This window comes from Lepisosteus oculatus, chromosome 14, assembly GCF_040954835.1.
Source record: "Lepisosteus oculatus isolate fLepOcu1 chromosome 14, fLepOcu1.hap2, whole genome shotgun sequence".
Taxonomy (NCBI): domain Eukaryota; kingdom Metazoa; phylum Chordata; class Actinopteri; order Semionotiformes; family Lepisosteidae; genus Lepisosteus; species Lepisosteus oculatus.
This window is the reverse complement of record NC_090709.1, coordinates 4,617,567-4,634,822: the sequence shown is the minus strand read 5'-3', so window position 1 is coordinate 4,634,822 and position 17,256 is coordinate 4,617,567. Positions and strand designations below refer to the sequence as shown.

At 45.2% G+C, this 17,256-nt stretch overlaps 1 protein-coding gene and 1 pseudogene across 1 annotated transcript; both read left to right on the top strand.

Annotated features, from left to right (window-relative positions):
• LOC102695046 (zinc finger protein 721-like) overlaps positions 1–17,256 on the top strand; it is a 1,154,024-nt pseudogene that overhangs the window by 860,108 nt on the left and 276,660 nt on the right.
• LOC138242803 (zona pellucida sperm-binding protein 3-like) lies at positions 6,716–9,160 on the top strand. The gene is made up of 9 exons (XM_069198357.1): positions 6,716–7,362; positions 7,464–7,579; positions 7,645–7,751; positions 7,833–8,007; positions 8,085–8,202; positions 8,388–8,488; positions 8,566–8,639; positions 8,807–8,989; positions 9,069–9,160. Exons 1-9 carry the CDS (start codon positions 6,805–6,807, stop codon positions 9,074–9,076), a joined length of 1,440 nt encoding a protein of 479 aa, XP_069054458.1. The 5' UTR covers positions 6,716–6,804; the 3' UTR covers positions 9,077–9,160.

Sequence of the window (17,256 nt, the reverse complement as noted above, 5' to 3'; positions counted from 1 at the left end):
AAAGTATTTCTGATGGAGCGCTGTGCGGAAAGATTGAATAAGCTTTGCTCCTGCCGATGATTCTGCGTGAAAAAGCACAGCATTCAAGTTTCACAGACAAATGCACCATGCCTACAGAACCAGTTTTAAAAACAATTGCGGCACACTTCGATTCACACTGACTCAAAAGTGATCACGGCAGATGTTGTTCCCTGCATAATGCTGAAGGGACCAAAGAGCATTGCTGTTGGGAACACAAAATGAGGCTTTTTTATGCCTTGATGTTAAGCTGACAAAGACTATCTTGAAACACCTAGTTCAGTCTCTCGACAGACTGTCAAGCAAAGCTTTTACCCATTGAAGTCGCAATAGAAGGAAGGTCTTAACCCACCAACACTTAGCAGCGGCAAGATTCAAACCTAACCCAGCGAAGAAAATGGAGCACAACCCCAGCACTAAGACCACCCAGCCACACTCCCAACACCTTACTCTTTTGGAGAACGTCGGGTGTCAACAGAGAACACCGTTGAAATCGCTGAACTGCCTAGCGGACACTTTGTCGCCTTCTTCTGACCTGTATTTAATGCGGTTCTCTGAAAACTTGGCACGTTATATCTGTGCTACCTTTATGGAGGGCACACTCATAAGAATCATAGATTCGATCACAAGCATCTAAAAATGAGCATGATAAAATGACATCACGCTATAAGGCTGAATGGCACAAATTCTCCTGTTACTTCTGCAGCAAATGTGTGTTTTTTGCTTCTTAACACTGAGATAGTTGGAGATATTTGGCAGCAGTGGGGTTCCAACTCACACCAAGAGACTAGAGCTTTAATCCAGCTCTAAATTAAAAACTGGGTGACTTGTAAGGGCTGGTAGGAGAGGAAAGGAATAAATGCTTCTTTTTTGGATAAAGTCTTTATCTATTAAAGAAGGAAAGAAATATTTGATTATTATTTTTTCACCAGTTGTTTTGATCAAATTATTGTAACGCAGTGCCATATTAAGGTATAATATGTACATGAACGTCATGTCTGAGTCGATGATGGCAGCTGAGTATCGCTGGAGTACAGTTCATCATGAGTGGGTAAGCCTGCATAATGAGGGAGAAGAGATCGGCCTCTCTGACGCAGTGTCCAGTGACACTAACCTTCTGTCCTACTGTTCTCTGCTAATGTAGATGGTGAATGTTTATTTAGGTGAATGTAAGGTTTCATTCTTGTAAAATATTTCCAAGCACTTTTTTTGTTGCTGAAAATTAATCTTGTGCATTTGAATGAATTCCGATATTGTCACCTAATTCTATACATTGTTTCATCAGACTAGAACATTGCATAGTGATAGTATTTCTTTCTGTCTAAATACTTCAGTCAAAAATGTAGAGAAGGTGCTCCTGTTTTCACCATTATAAGAACTGTGATGCACCAGTAATATTTACTCTCATAAAAGTATTGTAATTGTATTGTTCTGTTCTGTAACAATCTTGAGTGACACAAACCTTCTGTTTTACTGCACTACACTTCTCCAGAGGCCAGTTCAGCACACAAGGATCCTCAGTTAAACAAACACTGCAATCGCTTGATAAACGCCATTTCTCATCCTTTCTCTTAGTGTCGGTGCTACTATTGTATGCAAAGGAGGCGACTTGACAATGAAATCTTAAAGAGAGTCTTCATGAAGGTGTGAGCCGGCAAGCTCTCCACTGGCAATTGACTGGGCTTGTGAAGAAATCAATCTCATTCAACAACCAAACAAATTGCACAGCTTAAGGCACATGAAGCGAAATCTGTGAGCTGATTGACACAAAACAATGTCACTTCACATTATCTGCAAAGTTGTTTTGCTTGTCTGACCACCTCTTCCTACTTTACAGTGAGCACATATATTTCAGTTTCTTTCCCCCATGTGGAGATGTATCCACTGCCAAAACTGCTGTCTGATTATTTAAATTATCTGTAAAACTGTTACATGACTTCATCTAATTGTAAATTTATAAGACGGTCTGTGAGACATTTGTGAGAGTAGCTGAATCCCAGGGCTGGTATGGAATCACACACAGGCGGGTCTTCTGTGTGATCTGAGTCCCACTGCTCAGAGCTACAGACTGGTCAAATGGTCACTATTGTAGACATGACCATCGGACCATCGGCTACAAATAATCAATATACTGATCATAGTGTCACTACTGGTGTTTATTACATAAATACTATATATAAATAATAAGATAATTTCACACTCATATGTGTTATAAAACATTTATAAACATTTTGGGAGGCTGACATACAGTAAAGAAAGTAATACTGAAGGGCTGGAAGTCCTGGAAAGCGTTAATAGAACCTTCTTGCTTTCGACCTGGAACAGAGCCCACAGCTGCCAGATCAGTGACCCCTGAGCCCTCTCACAGAGAGGAGAACCAGGAGCTCTTTTATGTCTCTAAGAGGGCTGGGAGGAAGGATAAAATGGGGAAATGTGACATGAGTCCAGGCTGTTCTGTCTGATATTGTTCATGTAGCAGCACTGATTTTCTGAATATCTTCTGGTTCTGAATTGTGAGGATAGAGAGCAGTACGGAGTTGAGATCCTGTCTTAGTGTGAGTCTGAGCTATGAATCTGACTGAGAAGAGAATAATGATTTTTTATTCTGCCTGAGAATTTTCCTGAGAATTTTTCTTCTTTTCCAAGTGGTGTTACATCTCCTTCAGAAACTCTGCACAGACTGCCAGAGTAAGAGAAGAGGAGAGAGAGATGGACAGATAAGAGCACACACAGCAAGAGATACATACGTCTTGATTTACTTTGAAACAAGTGTTCATTTCTTTTCTGGAACAAGTTTTTTTCTGAACTTCAAGAAATTCATACAACTTCTGAAAGATAAAATACAAAAACTTGCTTCTCAGGACAGAAGAAATACTGCAAAAAATGCCAGTGATTTGTGAAAAGCAACGGGAATGTGTCCCTGTGCAGCTGTTAAACAAATGGCTGGTGGGTCAAACGCACTTAGGGACGTGCTTCAGATTGTGATGATGTAAACATAATCTGCGCTAATAATTGAAGTGATTTCTTCGCAAACCCTCTTGAATGTTGCAGGAAATCTTCGTGTTTTACTCGTGTGCAACTAAAACAAGTAAACAATTCAGTACCTAAGTCAATGTCCAAGAAAACCATCCTCACGTGTGGAATTTTTCTTTAACTGGCTGTTGGGAGAATTCATTTATACACCCGTTGTATCCTTAGCAAAAATATTTTAAAATTAGAACACAGATTTGTTGGAGAACTTGACAATCCTTGACAATCATTATTAAATGAGCATTATACAAATGTGCGTTGATATTTTTAATATGTACCTTAATTGTAATATATATATATATAATTGCTTTGATATGGATGTTAATTTGAAGGAATTGAGGAAACTATGAAGGATCACAGAACAACCAAAGATACATTTGGGCATCTGCTATTGGTAAAGATTAACGAATACAGTAAGTGTGAAGCTTCCACACACACAAGAGAGAAAAAAAGCTTAAACTCACTTCATTAGACTGACGGTGTGTATAGCAGAGAATGGTTTCAATCTATCGACCTCTGGGTTATGAGCCCAGCACGCTTCCGCTGCGCCACTCTGCTAACAGCTATCGCAGCGTGATTCAACACAACTGCTCTATCTTTGCTTTCTAAAAGTGCGCCCGAGATGAAAAGTCTAAACGGTAAACGCAGACGTCACTTTGAGCACTTGGTCTTTTATAGTACAAATATCACACGCTGCACTACATGGGCGTGTCTTCAAGATCGTTGAGAACCAAACCTTCTGCTTTCCGAGGCAACTGATTCTTTCGTCGTTAATTCACGAATCTTCAATGAGAATCAGTGAAACGAAAACCAAACACGTGCACACTCGCGTCCTAGCGTGAAAGAAAAATGATGGAAGCATTTGAGAAATAAGAATAGTAGTCTGAACAGCTCCAGTCTATCAACTGCTCTACAAAGTGATTGCTACTTCCACACCCAGTTTATAACACTGAAAATGATTCAGGAAGCACAGCAAAGTTCTAAAAGCAGTGGTTGAAAAGCATCTAGATACATAAAATGACAATTTCTCAAAAGTAAAATCTTCAGCTTTTAAATATTGTCATCCACATATTTTCGTTTTTCTCTTTTTTACATAAAACGCTTTCGAGAAATAGACTGTCTTGTAATGAAGGCTGCATTAGAAAATGTGTATCTAAATTAAAATCGGGTTTATGACTTCTGCATTTTTCAGCTTTCTTAGCGCTTGGGTCTCGATTCAGATGAAAGCAACAGGGGAGTAAGTTTTCCTTTTCATAAAAAAAGGTGATCTGCTCACAAGGAAGTATAAAAACTTCAGCGTTTACTTTTTGAAGACCGCAAATTGTCGAAACACTGTTGCTTCATAAGCTAATAAGTAAGGTTTCTGAGCACGCATTGTATTACTAATGCTGTTATTAATAAAAAAAAGCTTAAATTTACATAATGGAACTTGGACGGCTCAAAGTAGTCTATTCCTTGTACAACTTTACTTGCCCGTTGAGTAGAGTTTAAAGCAACGGCAGCCGAAGTAGCAGTAAAAGCAGCAGCGTAGAGTGTCACAATACACTCTGTGAAAGAATTGCGGCTTCAGATCGTTTTGTTCTGTTGAAGCTGCCTACAGGCTCCGAATTGTTGACATTGGCTGTGATCTTCTTTTTTCAGGTTTAATGAAATTCTTCACATATTTTAAATATTTCATTCGGGTTCGCCCAATACACGGTGCAAACCGTACCTGCAGCAGAATGCTGTGGCACATGAAGCCGTTTTGTTTATCGGTTATAAGGATTTAGGAACGTACTATAAATCGAGCAAGCGAAAAGAAAATTAAACAGGAGTCACTTTTTGGATTGCTAATTCATTGTGCTCTGCTCGTCTAGGTTCAAATCCCATCCTTGTCATGGTTAAGGCCTGAGACGTGTTTGTTTTTTCTAAACGGTGTTTGCATTTGTTTCCTCTTTTACTCCTGTAAACTCAGGATTTTTTTTTCCTTGGTGGCAACAATACGCTTTTGCAATACAGTAAATGGTAGACTCTGCTTTCAAATTAGCTGCACCAGGCATTCGGATACAGAAAAACACAGGGATTTAAAATTCAGGAATATGAATGGCCAATTGCTTACAGCTAGGGTTTTTACGTTTTCTTATTTAGCGATTTGTGTATCAATCTTTTAACAATTCATTAAAATGCTAACAATATGTAAAATCAAAACAACAGCACCGTTAAATGCTGGGGAGGCAGGTAGTTTTTTTTTTCAATCAGATGCCAATCTCCAATGCTGTGTGTGAGAGCTTACGTACCTTTCCTTTTCTCACATTTTCTGACAACTATTCCAAAGGGGCACCCTGTCAGCTCCTAATACTTTTTAAAAGTCTGCCTGCATGTTTGATTATTGTCGTTTTATTTAGAAAAAGTTCAATATTGATCATAACTAAAGAAAATTAGGATCACGAATAAAAAAAGGGCTGAAGATGCGAGTCGCTCTTGAATCAGAGCTGGGCGACACGGGCTTCTGTTCTGATATGATTGTACGAGAAGCAGGAGGAATCTCTTCTCTCCTATGGAGCATGAGCTGAATCAGGAGTGAGACATTTCGTATGCTCGTGCATATGTTAACGCATGACCTACATCGTAAAACTAAATTAAAAACTAACATTAAGTTGTCAAAGACATTCATTTACATACAAACAAAAGACAGACATAGTAATGATTCTACATTAACTTGTCCTACATACTGTAGTAATGTACCGCAGAATTCCGACTAAGTAACTCAGAATTGCGACCTAAAAACTCAGAATTTTGCCTTTATCTCTCACATTTGCAACGTCGAAATAACCCATATTTCATTGTCTGTCCTTTTGTTATTGTAACGGATTCGGGTTCTAGCTAGCAAGACCTGGGTTCGAGCCAATACAGTGAGGCACGAAGTAGGGTGGGAGCGGCAAGGGGACAAGCCCTAGAACCCGAATCCGTTACAATAACAAAAGGACAGACAATGAAATATGGGCTATTTCGAAGTCGCAAATGTGAGAGATAAAGTCAAAATTCTGAGTTTTTAGGTCGCAATTCTATGATTCTAAGTCACAATTCAGAGATACCATAGTGCGTTTTTTTTTTACTCCCTGGCGGAAACGGGCTTCCATTGGTTCTCAGTGCTGCGAAGCAAAAGCAATCTCTGGAAAATCAGACAAATTATTAGCAGATCATGTCAAAAGCTGATCAGTATTTCTTTACTGGAAAACAAAGAAATGCTTGTATTACACATTTTAATATGACATGCAATTACACATGAAAAATAGTAAAATGATTGTACATGTTGATAGAACAGCCCCCTCGATAAAAGAAAGTGTGGACGGACGTGTCGCATGTTCCGTACTCTGTCTGACAGCGAGTTTAACACACTGTCCTTGGAAATTAGAAACTAATTGAACAATAAATTAATCTGAGCAAATTTTACACGTGTGGGTGATTTAATTCTGTCGAAATTGCGTGGAACTCCTCCGCTGAGGTCAGATACACACGGGAAAGTGTTCAGGAGGCTTCACAGAGTCCCGCCTCAGACTGGAATCAGGTCCTAATTAGACCCTGAGAACAATCCGAGTCTCTGTGTGTAATTGATTGTGTTGATTGAGCGGTAGTGTGACCAGGTGTGTGGTAGCAGGTCCTGCCAGTATAAAAACCTATTCACCGCATTCACACTTTATGCTTTCTTACTTCAACACAGTTTATCGGTTTACTTATTTTACTCCTGTAGCAATTTAGCGGGACGTTAATTTGGCGATGCGCTCGTTTCTCTTTATCCTGTGCCTGTGTGCTGGGGCTGGGCTTCCCGCATTGATCTCCGCCGGGCCGGCTGGCTGGGACTCTCGGGAATTAGCGCTCCAGGCCGACCTCCCGGCTCTCGAAGACGCAGCCCAGTCGGAGGACTTGAACCTGGCAGATGCGCCCTCCGAAGACCTGTCTGCAAGCGAGAACGACTCGCGGTCCTTGGCTCCTGACTTCCGCCGCCTTCCCGTATCCAGAGACACGTACTCGCCCTACTTCGACAAGGAGAAGATGAAGCCCGAAGCCGGCAGCCGCCCCTTACCCGCCTACATCAAGAGCGTCCTGTTTCCTCCCCAGCGAGGGCGGCAGCCGGCTCGCCCGCCCATCGGGGGCACCCGAGGAGTGGCTGTGTGGTGCGACTCCAGCAGGATGTACGTGAGGGTCAGTCGGCTCCTGTTCGGCTTCAGCTGTCGGCCATCGGAGGTGACCTTGGGCAACTGCAGCCTCAGCCGAACCACACGCAGTTACTTCTACTTCATCTACGGGCTTCACGAGTGCGGCACCGAGCGATCGGTAAGAGGGTCTTCATCTACAGGCAGTGTATCGATGTGAGCAGTAGGGCCAGTGTCGGGGTTGCCTTTCCTGGGAATATCCCTTCCTCTGTGACCCTGCAGGTTGTCCAGGGCCGCCTGGTGTACTCCAACACTCTCCGCTATGCCCCGCCCTCCTCCAGTGCACCTGTGCATCGCTTCATTCCCTTCTCTGTGCCTGTCAAGTGCTCCTACAACAGGTAGGCAGGGCTCTGCTGCTGCTGGGGAAAGTGTCCAGATCCCCCTCAACCCCTCTGTCCTGCAGGTTCCACTACTCCTACAAGGTTGGCTATGTCCCCACGTGGGCCAGGAGAAGGACCTTCTTCAAGGACCTGAAGAACAAGCACAGCTTTGTCCTGCTCACCACCAACTGTAAGCTCCTTGAGTGAGTGGCTCCTCCTGCCTGCAGGGGGTGCTGTGTGCAGGTGTAATGCTGCCTCTCTCTCTCTCCAGCCCGCTGGGTCCGGCTCTCTCCTAAGGATGAGTACTTCCTGGGTCAGCCCATGTACTTCCAGGCCACTGCCTACTTTGCCACAGTGGAGCAGAGGCTGTACATCCACTCGTGTTACGTAACGGAGAAACCGGACCAGCACTCCCAGCCCCGTTTCCCCGTGATCGACAACTTGGGGTACGGCCCCTTCTGGGAGGAGAGGTGGGCAGGAGCCCTGAGAGCCTGCAGGGGTTCATCCTTGTCCTTGTCCCCAGGTGCATGGTGGACAGCAAGGCAGATGGCTGCCTGTCCAGGTTTGTCCCCTCCAAGCAGAAGGATGTGCTCCGCTTCACGATTGATGCCTTCCTCTTCCAAAAGAAGCTGTCCAGGAAGGTGCTGCTCAGCCTTCCTGCTCTACTGATCCATGGTCTGCTTTCATGTCCATGATCTAAATGTGAACCAGACTGTGGCAGCTGTAGTGCCTAGAGCTGCCAGCTTGGCTTCACAGATGGCAGAAGGTCCTTCTCTGTCCCTCTATTGGCCTTGATCCCTTAATGCTGTGACCTTCCCTCTTGCAGCATGAAGTGACTGAGCTGTACATGCACTGTGTCATGGCTGTGGCTCCTGCTAAAGCAACACCAGGGACCAAGTCCTGCACCTACAACAGGGAGGCGAAGAGGTACTTCTGCAAGGAGCCTGCTGAGGGTGCTCTGTGACATGCCAGGTGGAGGCCTCACCTGTCCTCCTCTCCTCCAGGTGGGAGGAGCTGTATGGTGACCATGAGGTCTGTGCCTGCTGTGAGTCCAGGTGTGCTGGCAGCCGGAATGAAGGTGGGTCTGGTTCTCTATCCCTTGTGGATGCATCTCTGCCCAAGAGACAACCATGCTTGGACAACTGAGGAATGATCCTGTGCTGGACAAAGGGACTGTGTAGATGAGTAGACTGTGGGTCTCTGGGTATAGCAGATCCCTCAATCCTGGGTGTTGCTTGTCACCAGACTCCTGGTACCTGTGGACCAGTAGTCGGGTGGCTGTGGCACCAGTAGAGGGTCCTCTGGATGTGGGAGCTGACTGGACTGAGGATGAGGAGGGAGACCCTCAGAGCTCCAGTGAAGATGCTGAGAGCACCAGGGAGGATGTGGAGGGAGCAGAGGACTTTGGAGATGTTGGCCAGTGGACAGGTAGGGTCTGGCAGGAGGAGCTCCTGTAGGGGTGGGTGTCCTGCAGTGTAGCTGGATTGTTCTCCTTCTTCCTCCCCAGGTGCCTGAATGAAGGCTCCAGCCTGGCCCTTGTGACTCTCCTGCCTCCACTTGCCTTGTAATGGCAACATCTCAATAAAGCTGTGAAAGACCCTTCTGCCTGCTCTTGTTTCTTTATGGTTTATAGGTTTGAATGGGGTGGAGGAATTCAAGGGAAGTGAGACCCATTAATCAATGGAAGTATTTGTCGGGGTTCCCCTTTCAAGAATGCTTCCCATATTGCTGCCAATGAGGACTGAAAATGGCTGGAGTAATAAAGCGTTGTACTGGGGGAATATGGCTGCACTATTCCTTGGGCAGGGCAGTGTGCCTTTTTTTTACTGTGGGAGAGACAGAGATGTTCAATATACTGGAAATCCTCCCATTTCCGAGAGGCATAATGCTTATGGAGTGAGTTGCTACTGTAGTGCCCAGTAAGAGAGATCTGGTGTCCTATTCTAGGCTGCACAAACTGTCTAAAAGAAACACAAGGAAGGAATTGTCAACAGGGGCTTGGTGTAAAGTAGGCCTTCCCTTCCTTAGCAGAGGAACGATACTGGTGCACAAACATCAGTGAATAATGGTGCAGTTAGAATCTCGGAGGTCTTGTCTTATGGGCGTTGGTTTCACAGCAGTGGTATTGGACAGTCATGAGAAGTATTAGGATTGAGACTGGAGATCCCAGCACTTGACTGGGAAGACAGGTGTTCACAACCACCTCTACCAGCAGCACAGACTGTGTAGATTGAGCCTGAACACTTACTACACAAAGCCTCTCCACTGTTTCAGTGTCCCGTGTCATGGATTTCAAGTGAATCCTAGTCTTCCTTTGTGACTACCTATAATTTGTACAAATGATGATGGCCCACTAACACTGTCAATTTTTAGCCCTACTGCACTGCCCTATTAAAGCTTCAAGGTTTTAGGACAAACTATTTTATATAATGGTTCCAAAGGTGGCTTCTCAAAGTACTTGACATAATTACAATTAGAATACACAGGATAAAACAGTTCCAATAGACAGAGGAGACCATGGATGGTGGTACTAAGGAAAGTAGAAGCAGAGGGGTAAAGAATGGAACCAGTTCAGTAAAGGCTCTTCTACAGAAGAAGGTGTTGAGTCTGAATTTGAAGGAGTTTAGGGAAGGTGACTCTGGTATCCTTGGGGAGAGAGTTCCAGAGCTTGGGGGCGTAACAGGAGAAGGCCTTGTCACTCATCCAGTGTAGACGGGCTTGGGGGACAGTTAGACCAGAATAAGAAGAGCGAAGGTTATGAGGTGGGGAGTAGGGTGATAATAGATCAAACTGCTACTGAGGTGCAACTGAAATGTGACGGCATGTTCTACAATTTATGCAAGAAAGGGTAATGTTAGGTTTTTATGGACCGTTGGTACAACAGCAGTGCTCAAGGATTCATTTCTAATATTGAGGACAATGGGTTATATACCCATCGTTCTTACCAAAGGATCAGAGACCTTTTGCTATATAAAAAGACTCCTTTCCACCACTAATTTATACGGGTTTGGTTCATTTGGGTTTTATCATTTAAACATTTAAGTGAAGTCATTGTCCTGCTCGCAGCCGAGCCCGACACACGGTACAGTCTGGTTTCTGTTGCTGGGCGCTCACCCTGCGGTCCATATGGGTCCTAATGCCCCAGTATACGGCAGTGGCAATTTCCCTAAGGAAACAAATACTCCACATTAGTCTGAATGCCACATTCTTCATTGGTCCCATAACATCACAGAAATATAAAAACAAAACTACTCACTCTTTAATCTCGTCTAATCCAAGACACACCAAATATCACAGTCTTCTTTTAACGCGCGTGCTGTGATTCCTCTATGTAGCAGAAATGACAACCGAGGAGCCGAGAGATCATTTCAGCATTTCGCGTCTGAACAGAAAACACAAAGACCAACTTGGAATGACTTGCTTTTGACGCTTTTCAAAGCGTTCTTTGTGCACGACAACTGCGCCACCAAGCAAACTACATAAATATGAGAAAACGCGCAAGAGAGTTGTCACTCAGAGTGTCGAAGGGTTGATGTATACTGGGGCTCAGTTGAAATACAACGTCAGGACTTTTCCGAATTATGTCACACAAAGAGAGCACAGCCTTTTCCGCCCTGCCACATGTAACTTGGTAACTCGCCGTGATCGTATAGTGGTCAGAACTGTGTGTTGTGGCCACAACAATCCGGGTCACGGCAGAATAGGGGCGTCTGTTTTTACTACTGCACGAATTAAGGCAAAAAAAAGCCAATCGATGTGAACGAACGGCACTTTACAGAGGAGTACTGCCTGACTGGATCGTTGATGAACGACAGAGGCCACTCTGACCTCTTCTCAGTTTTCTTCAATGACTTACTAAGGATCTTCTTCACATTCGCCCATGCAGGGGAAGCCAGTTACACCAAAGCAAACGCAGGAAAGTGCATTTCAAGCAGAGACCAGGAGGGACTTGTTTACACCGAGAGTGGTCGGAGAATGGAACAATGCGCCAAGCCCTGTTGCTGGAGCCGATTCTTGATGAGATCTTGGGCTCACTAAGAGGCCCCCGCTGGATGCTAATCTTTCTGTTGTTCTTGCAGGTCCTGCGCTGCTTTTGAGCCGACAGAGCTCGTCCTGGTCTGTCGGCACAGCCCAATTGCAAATGATCGGCTCCGGGTACAGAAGGAACGTGCGTTTGGTACAAGAGTGCACGAAGGCACCGGAAATACATTGAAAACAAATGACCGGTCGCTCAAGACCTCTGTGAAGTACGGAAGCGTGCAAAACGAGACTGTTACCGCCCGGTCTCGAATCGGGGACCTTTCGCGTGTTAGGCGAACGTGATAGCCGGTACACTACGGAAACGGTGAAATATAAAAATCACGAGAATCAGTTTAATTCCTAAGGGTTATGTACTTATTTTGAGTATCTAATGTAGAAGTTTTAAACAAGTTCAATTACGAAACGGTCTAAATGAATGATATACCGAACTTATGTCCCTTTGATATGTGTAACTCTTTGTAACTGAATGAATTTATATCTTTTGTATTCTGATAACCCTTACGATAAGATCTGTTAGGTTAACATGCATATTCTATAAATTAATAAATGTATCCTCGTGTATTAGTACCTGTGTGTGCGTTGTTTGAGTTATATCGCATGGTTGGATTCTAAGACCATTAAAAGAATCAATCAAAAATAATTGTCCCAGTAAATGCCCAAACCCCTACAGAACTGGTGCCTCGTGAAAGCACACTACAACAGTGTGTGATCTCCTGTACCAGCCTGAGGAGCAGACAGCGAGCCTGTCTCTCAATAATACTAATAATACAGTGTGTGATTCCCTGCCCCAGCCAGAGGAACAGACAGTGAGCCTGTCTCTCACTAATAATAATACAGTGTGTGATCTCCTGTCCCAGCCTGAGGAACAGACAATGAACCTGTCTCTCAATAATAATAACCTAGTGTGGAATTTCCTGTCCCAGTCTGAAGAACAAACAGTAAGCATGTCTCTCAATAATAATAGAACAGTGTGTGATCTCCAGTCCCAGCAAGAGGAACAGACACTGTATTATTAGTATTGAGATACAGACTCACTTTGTGATCTCCTGTCCCAGCCTGGGGAACACTGAGGCTGTCTCTCAATACTAATAATACAGTGTGTAATATCCTGCCCCAGCCTGGGGAACAGTGAGCCAGATACTCTATAATAATAATACAGTGTGTGATCTCCTGTCCCAGCCTGGGAAACAGTGTGTCAGACTCTCAATAATTATAATACAGTGTGATCTACTGTCCCAGCCAGAGGAACAGACAGTGAGCCAGTATCTCAATAATAATAATAATAATAATAATAATAATAATAATACAGTGCGTGATCTCCTGTACTAGCCTGAGGAACAGACAGTGAACCTTTCTCTCAATAATAATAATACAGTGTGGAATGTCCTGTCCAAGCAAGAGGAACAGACAGTGAGTCTGTATCTCAATAATAATAATACAGTGTGTGATCTCCTGTCCCACCCCGGGGAACACTGAGCCTATCTCTCAATACTAATGATACAGTGTGTCATTTCCTGCCCCAGTCAGAGGAACAGACAGTGATCCCGCCTCTCAATAATAATAATAATAATAATACTGTGTGAGCTCCTGACCCAGCCTGGGGAACATACAGTGAGCCTGTCTCTCAATAATAATAATACAGAGTTTGATCTCCTGTCCCAGCCGGAGGAACAGTGAGCCTGTCTCTCAATAATAATAATACAGTGTGTCATCTCCTGTCCCAGCCTGAGGAACAGTGAGCTTGTCTCTCAATATTAATAATACAGTCTGATCTCCTGTCCCAGTCTGAGGAACAAACAGTGAGCATGTCTCTCAATAATAATAATATAGTGTGGGATCTCCTGTCCCAGCCTGGGGAACAGTGAGCCAGACTCTCAATAATAATACTAATATACTGTGATCTACTGTTCCAGCCTGAGGAACAGTGAGCCAGACTCTCAATAATAATAATAATAATAATAATAATAATAATAATAATAATAATAATACAGAGTGATCTTCTCTCCCAGCCTGGGGAAAAGACCGTGAGCCTGTCTCACAATAATAATAATACAGTGTGTGATCTCTTATCCCAGCCTGAGGAACAGACAGTGAGCCTGTCTCTCAATAATAATAATAATACAGCGTGTGATCTCCTGTCCCAGCCCAAACGACGACACAGTGTGCCTATCTCTCAATACTAATAATACAGTGTGTCATTTCCTGCCCCAGTCAGAGGAACAGACAGTGAGACTGTCTCTCAATAATAATAATAATAATACTGTGGGATCTCCTGTCCCAGCCTGGGGAACAGTGTGCCAGACTCTCAATAATATTAATAATAATAATAATAATAATAATAATAATAATAATAATAATACAGTGTGGGATCTCCTGTCCCAATCTGATGAACAGACAGTGAGCCTCTCTCTCAATAATAATAATAATACAGTGTGTGATCTACTGTCCCAGCATGAGGAACAGACAGTGAGCCTGTCTCAATAATAATACAGTGTGTGACCACCTGTCCCAGACTAATGAAAAGACAGTGAGCCTGTCTCTAAATAATAATAATACAGTGTGGGATCTCCTGTCCCAGCCTGGGGAACAGTGAGCCAGACTCTCAATAATAATAATAATACAGTGTGATCTACTGTCCCAGCCTGAGGAACAGACAGTGAGACTGTCTCTCAATAATAATAATACTGTGTGAGCTCCTGACCCAGCCTGGGGAACATACAGTGAGCCTGTCTCTCAATAATAATAATACAGAGTTTGATCTCCTGTCCCAGCCTGAGGACCAGTGTGCCTGTCAATCAATAATAATGCAGTATGTGATGTCCTGTCTCAGCTTGAGGAACAGAGAGTAAGCCTGTCTCTCAATAATAATAATTCAGTGTGGGATCTCCTGTCCCAGCCTGAGGAACAAACAGTGAGCCTGTCTCGAAATAATAATAATACAGTGTGGGATCTCCTGTCCTAGCCTGGGGAACAGTGAGCCAGACTCTCAATAATATTAATAATAATAATACAGTGTGATCTACTGTCTCAGCTTGAGGAACAGAGAGTAAGCCTGTCTCTCAACAATTATAATACAGTGTGTGACCTCCTGTCCCAGACTGAGGAAAAGACTGAGTCTATCTCTAAATAATAATAATACAGTGTGGGATCTCCTGTCCCAGCCTCGGGAACAGTGAGCCAGACTCTCAATAATATTAATAATAATAATACAGTGTGATCTACTGTCCCAGCCTGAGGAACAGACAGTGAGCCTGTCTCTCAATAATAATAATACAGTGTGTGATCTCCTGTCCCAGCCTGAGAAACAGTGAGCAGTCCTAATAGTTACCGCTTTCCTGATTTAGCTCAGCAGCTTTTATTTCGCCTGAAGCGCAAGCAACTTGTGAGAACAGGTTGGGTTTGCTATGCTAAACTGTCTCAGCGTCTTCGTGTCGTAGTGCCGCAACAGTGTGTTTTCCTTCCTTCTCTTTTCAGCCCGGAAGAAACATTTTACTTGTTCCTTTTGTAGCCCACGCATGCCGACGCCTGTGTTGTGTTGTGGATTTTCTCCTTCTTGAATTTGTACTCCTCCTCCTTCTCTCTCCCTACCTCTACCTCTCCCTCTCTCTACCTCTCTCCCTACCTCTCCCTTTTCCCCTCCCTACCTCTCTCCCTACCTCTACCTCTCCCTCTCTCCCTAACCCCCTCTCTCTCCACCACTCTCCCTCTCCCTCGTCCTCCACCTCTCTCCCTCTCTCTACCTCTCTACCGCTCTACCTCTCTCTACCTCTCCCTACCCCTCTCTGCTCTCTCTCTCACTCTGGAGTTTATTTTCCAGACAGAAATCCAGCTCCGTCCCTCCTGTGGAAGATTGGTGATGCAGGATGAGAGCCCCTAACCAAGAGCACTGCAGCGGCAGGTTCTGTGGTCTGTTTCAAATCCGCCCACGATGAGGCACCGAGGAGAAATGAAGAGCCCCAGTCGCGCTAGAAAATCACCCGGGAAAGAGACTTTCAATGTAGGAAAAAAAAGTCGTTAGTAACAGACATAATATGTTTGTTTTGTTTTTTTAATCGCTGCGATGTGTGACTAAGCTCATACGACTAAGAGTTGCCCCCTTTATCTAGATCTGGTAACCTGCTCGTCGCTGGTGGGCCAGATCGTGTCCCCCGTCACTATACTGGGGCAATAGGACCCACACAGACCGCAGGGTGAGCACCCCCTGCTGGCCCCACAGAGGATGAGAGGTAGAGGTAGGGAGAGAGGTAGGGAGGGGAAAAGGGAGAGGTAGGGAGAGAGGTAGAGAGAGGGAGAGGTAGAGGTAGAGAGAGAGAGGAGGAGTACAAATTCAAGCAGAGGCCTGAGTGGAGCACTGTCGTATGGCCCTGACATCAATCCCTCAACTCTCTGCATAAAGCAGTGCCTTATGGCCATGACATCCCACCCCCACCACTCTCAGTGGAAAGCACTGTCGTATAACCATGACATCCCACCTCCACCGCTCTCTGCGAAAAGCAGTATCTTCAGGCCCTGACATCCCACCCTTCCACTCTCTGCATACAGCAGTGTCGTCAAGCCCTGACATCCCACCCCCGCCACTCTCTGCATAAAGCAGTATGATCAGGCCCTGACATCCCACCCCCGCCACTCTCTGCGTTAAGCAGTGTTGTCAGGCCGTGACATCCCTCCCCCTCCACTCTCTTCGTAAAGCACTGTCGTATGGCCTTGACATCCCAGCCTCGCCACTCTTTGCGTTAACCCCTGTCGTATGGCCCTGACACCCAACCTTTCACTCTCTGCATAAAGCAATGTTGTCAAGCCCTGACATCCCACCCCCGCCACTCTCTGCGTAAGGAAGTGTTGTATGGCCCTGACACCCACCCCTCCACTCTCCGGGTTAGGCAGTGTTCTCAGGCTCTGACATCCCACCCCGCCACTGTCTATGTAAAGAAGTGTCGTATGGCCCTGACACCTACCCCTCCACTCTCTGCATAAAGCAGTCTCGTCAGGCCCTGTCATCCCACCCCCGCCACTCTCTGCGTAAAGCAGTATGGTCAGGCCCTGACATCCCACCCCCGCCACTCTCTGCGTAAAGCATTGTTGTATGGCCCTGACATCCAACCCCCGCCACTCTCTCCGTAAAGCACTATCGTCAGGCTCTGACATCCCACCCCCACCACTCTCTGCCTAAAGAAGTGTCGTATAGCCCTGACGACCACCCCTCCACTCTCTGCATAAAGAATTATGGTCAGGCCCTTACATCCCACCCCCGACACTCTCTGCCTAAAGCACTGTCATATGGCCCTAACACCCACCCCTCCACTGTCTGCGTTAAGCAGTGTTGTCAGGCCCTGACATCCCACTCCCTCCACTCTCTGCGTAAAGCACCGTCGTTTGGCCCTGACATCCCAGCCTCGCCACTCACTGCGTTAAGCACTGTCGTATGGGCCTGACACCAATCCCTCCACTCTCTGCGTAAAGAATTGTCGTATGGCCCTGACACCCACCCCCGCCACTATCTGCTTAAAGCAGTATCGTCAGTCCCTGACATCCCAACCCCGCCACTCTCTGCGTAAAGCAGTATGATCAGGCCCTGACATCCCACCCCCTCCACTCTCTGCCTAATGATGTGTCCTATGGCCCTGAGACCCACCCCTCCACTCTCTGCGTTAAGC

Bases quoted from the DNA above. Each gene is read 5' to 3' on its own strand.
- LOC138242803 (XM_069198357.1), top strand. From the start codon at position 6,805: ATGCGCTCGTTTCTCTTTATCCTGTGCCTGTGTGCTGGGGCTGGGCTT. The intron at 7,363-7,463 runs GTAAGAGGGTCT...GTGACCCTGCAG, and splicing joins AGTGCGGCACCGAGCGATCG to GTTGTCCAGGGCCGCCTGGT. The intron at 8,489-8,565 runs GTACTTCTGCAA...CCTCTCCTCCAG, and splicing joins TACAACAGGGAGGCGAAGAG to GTGGGAGGAGCTGTATGGTG.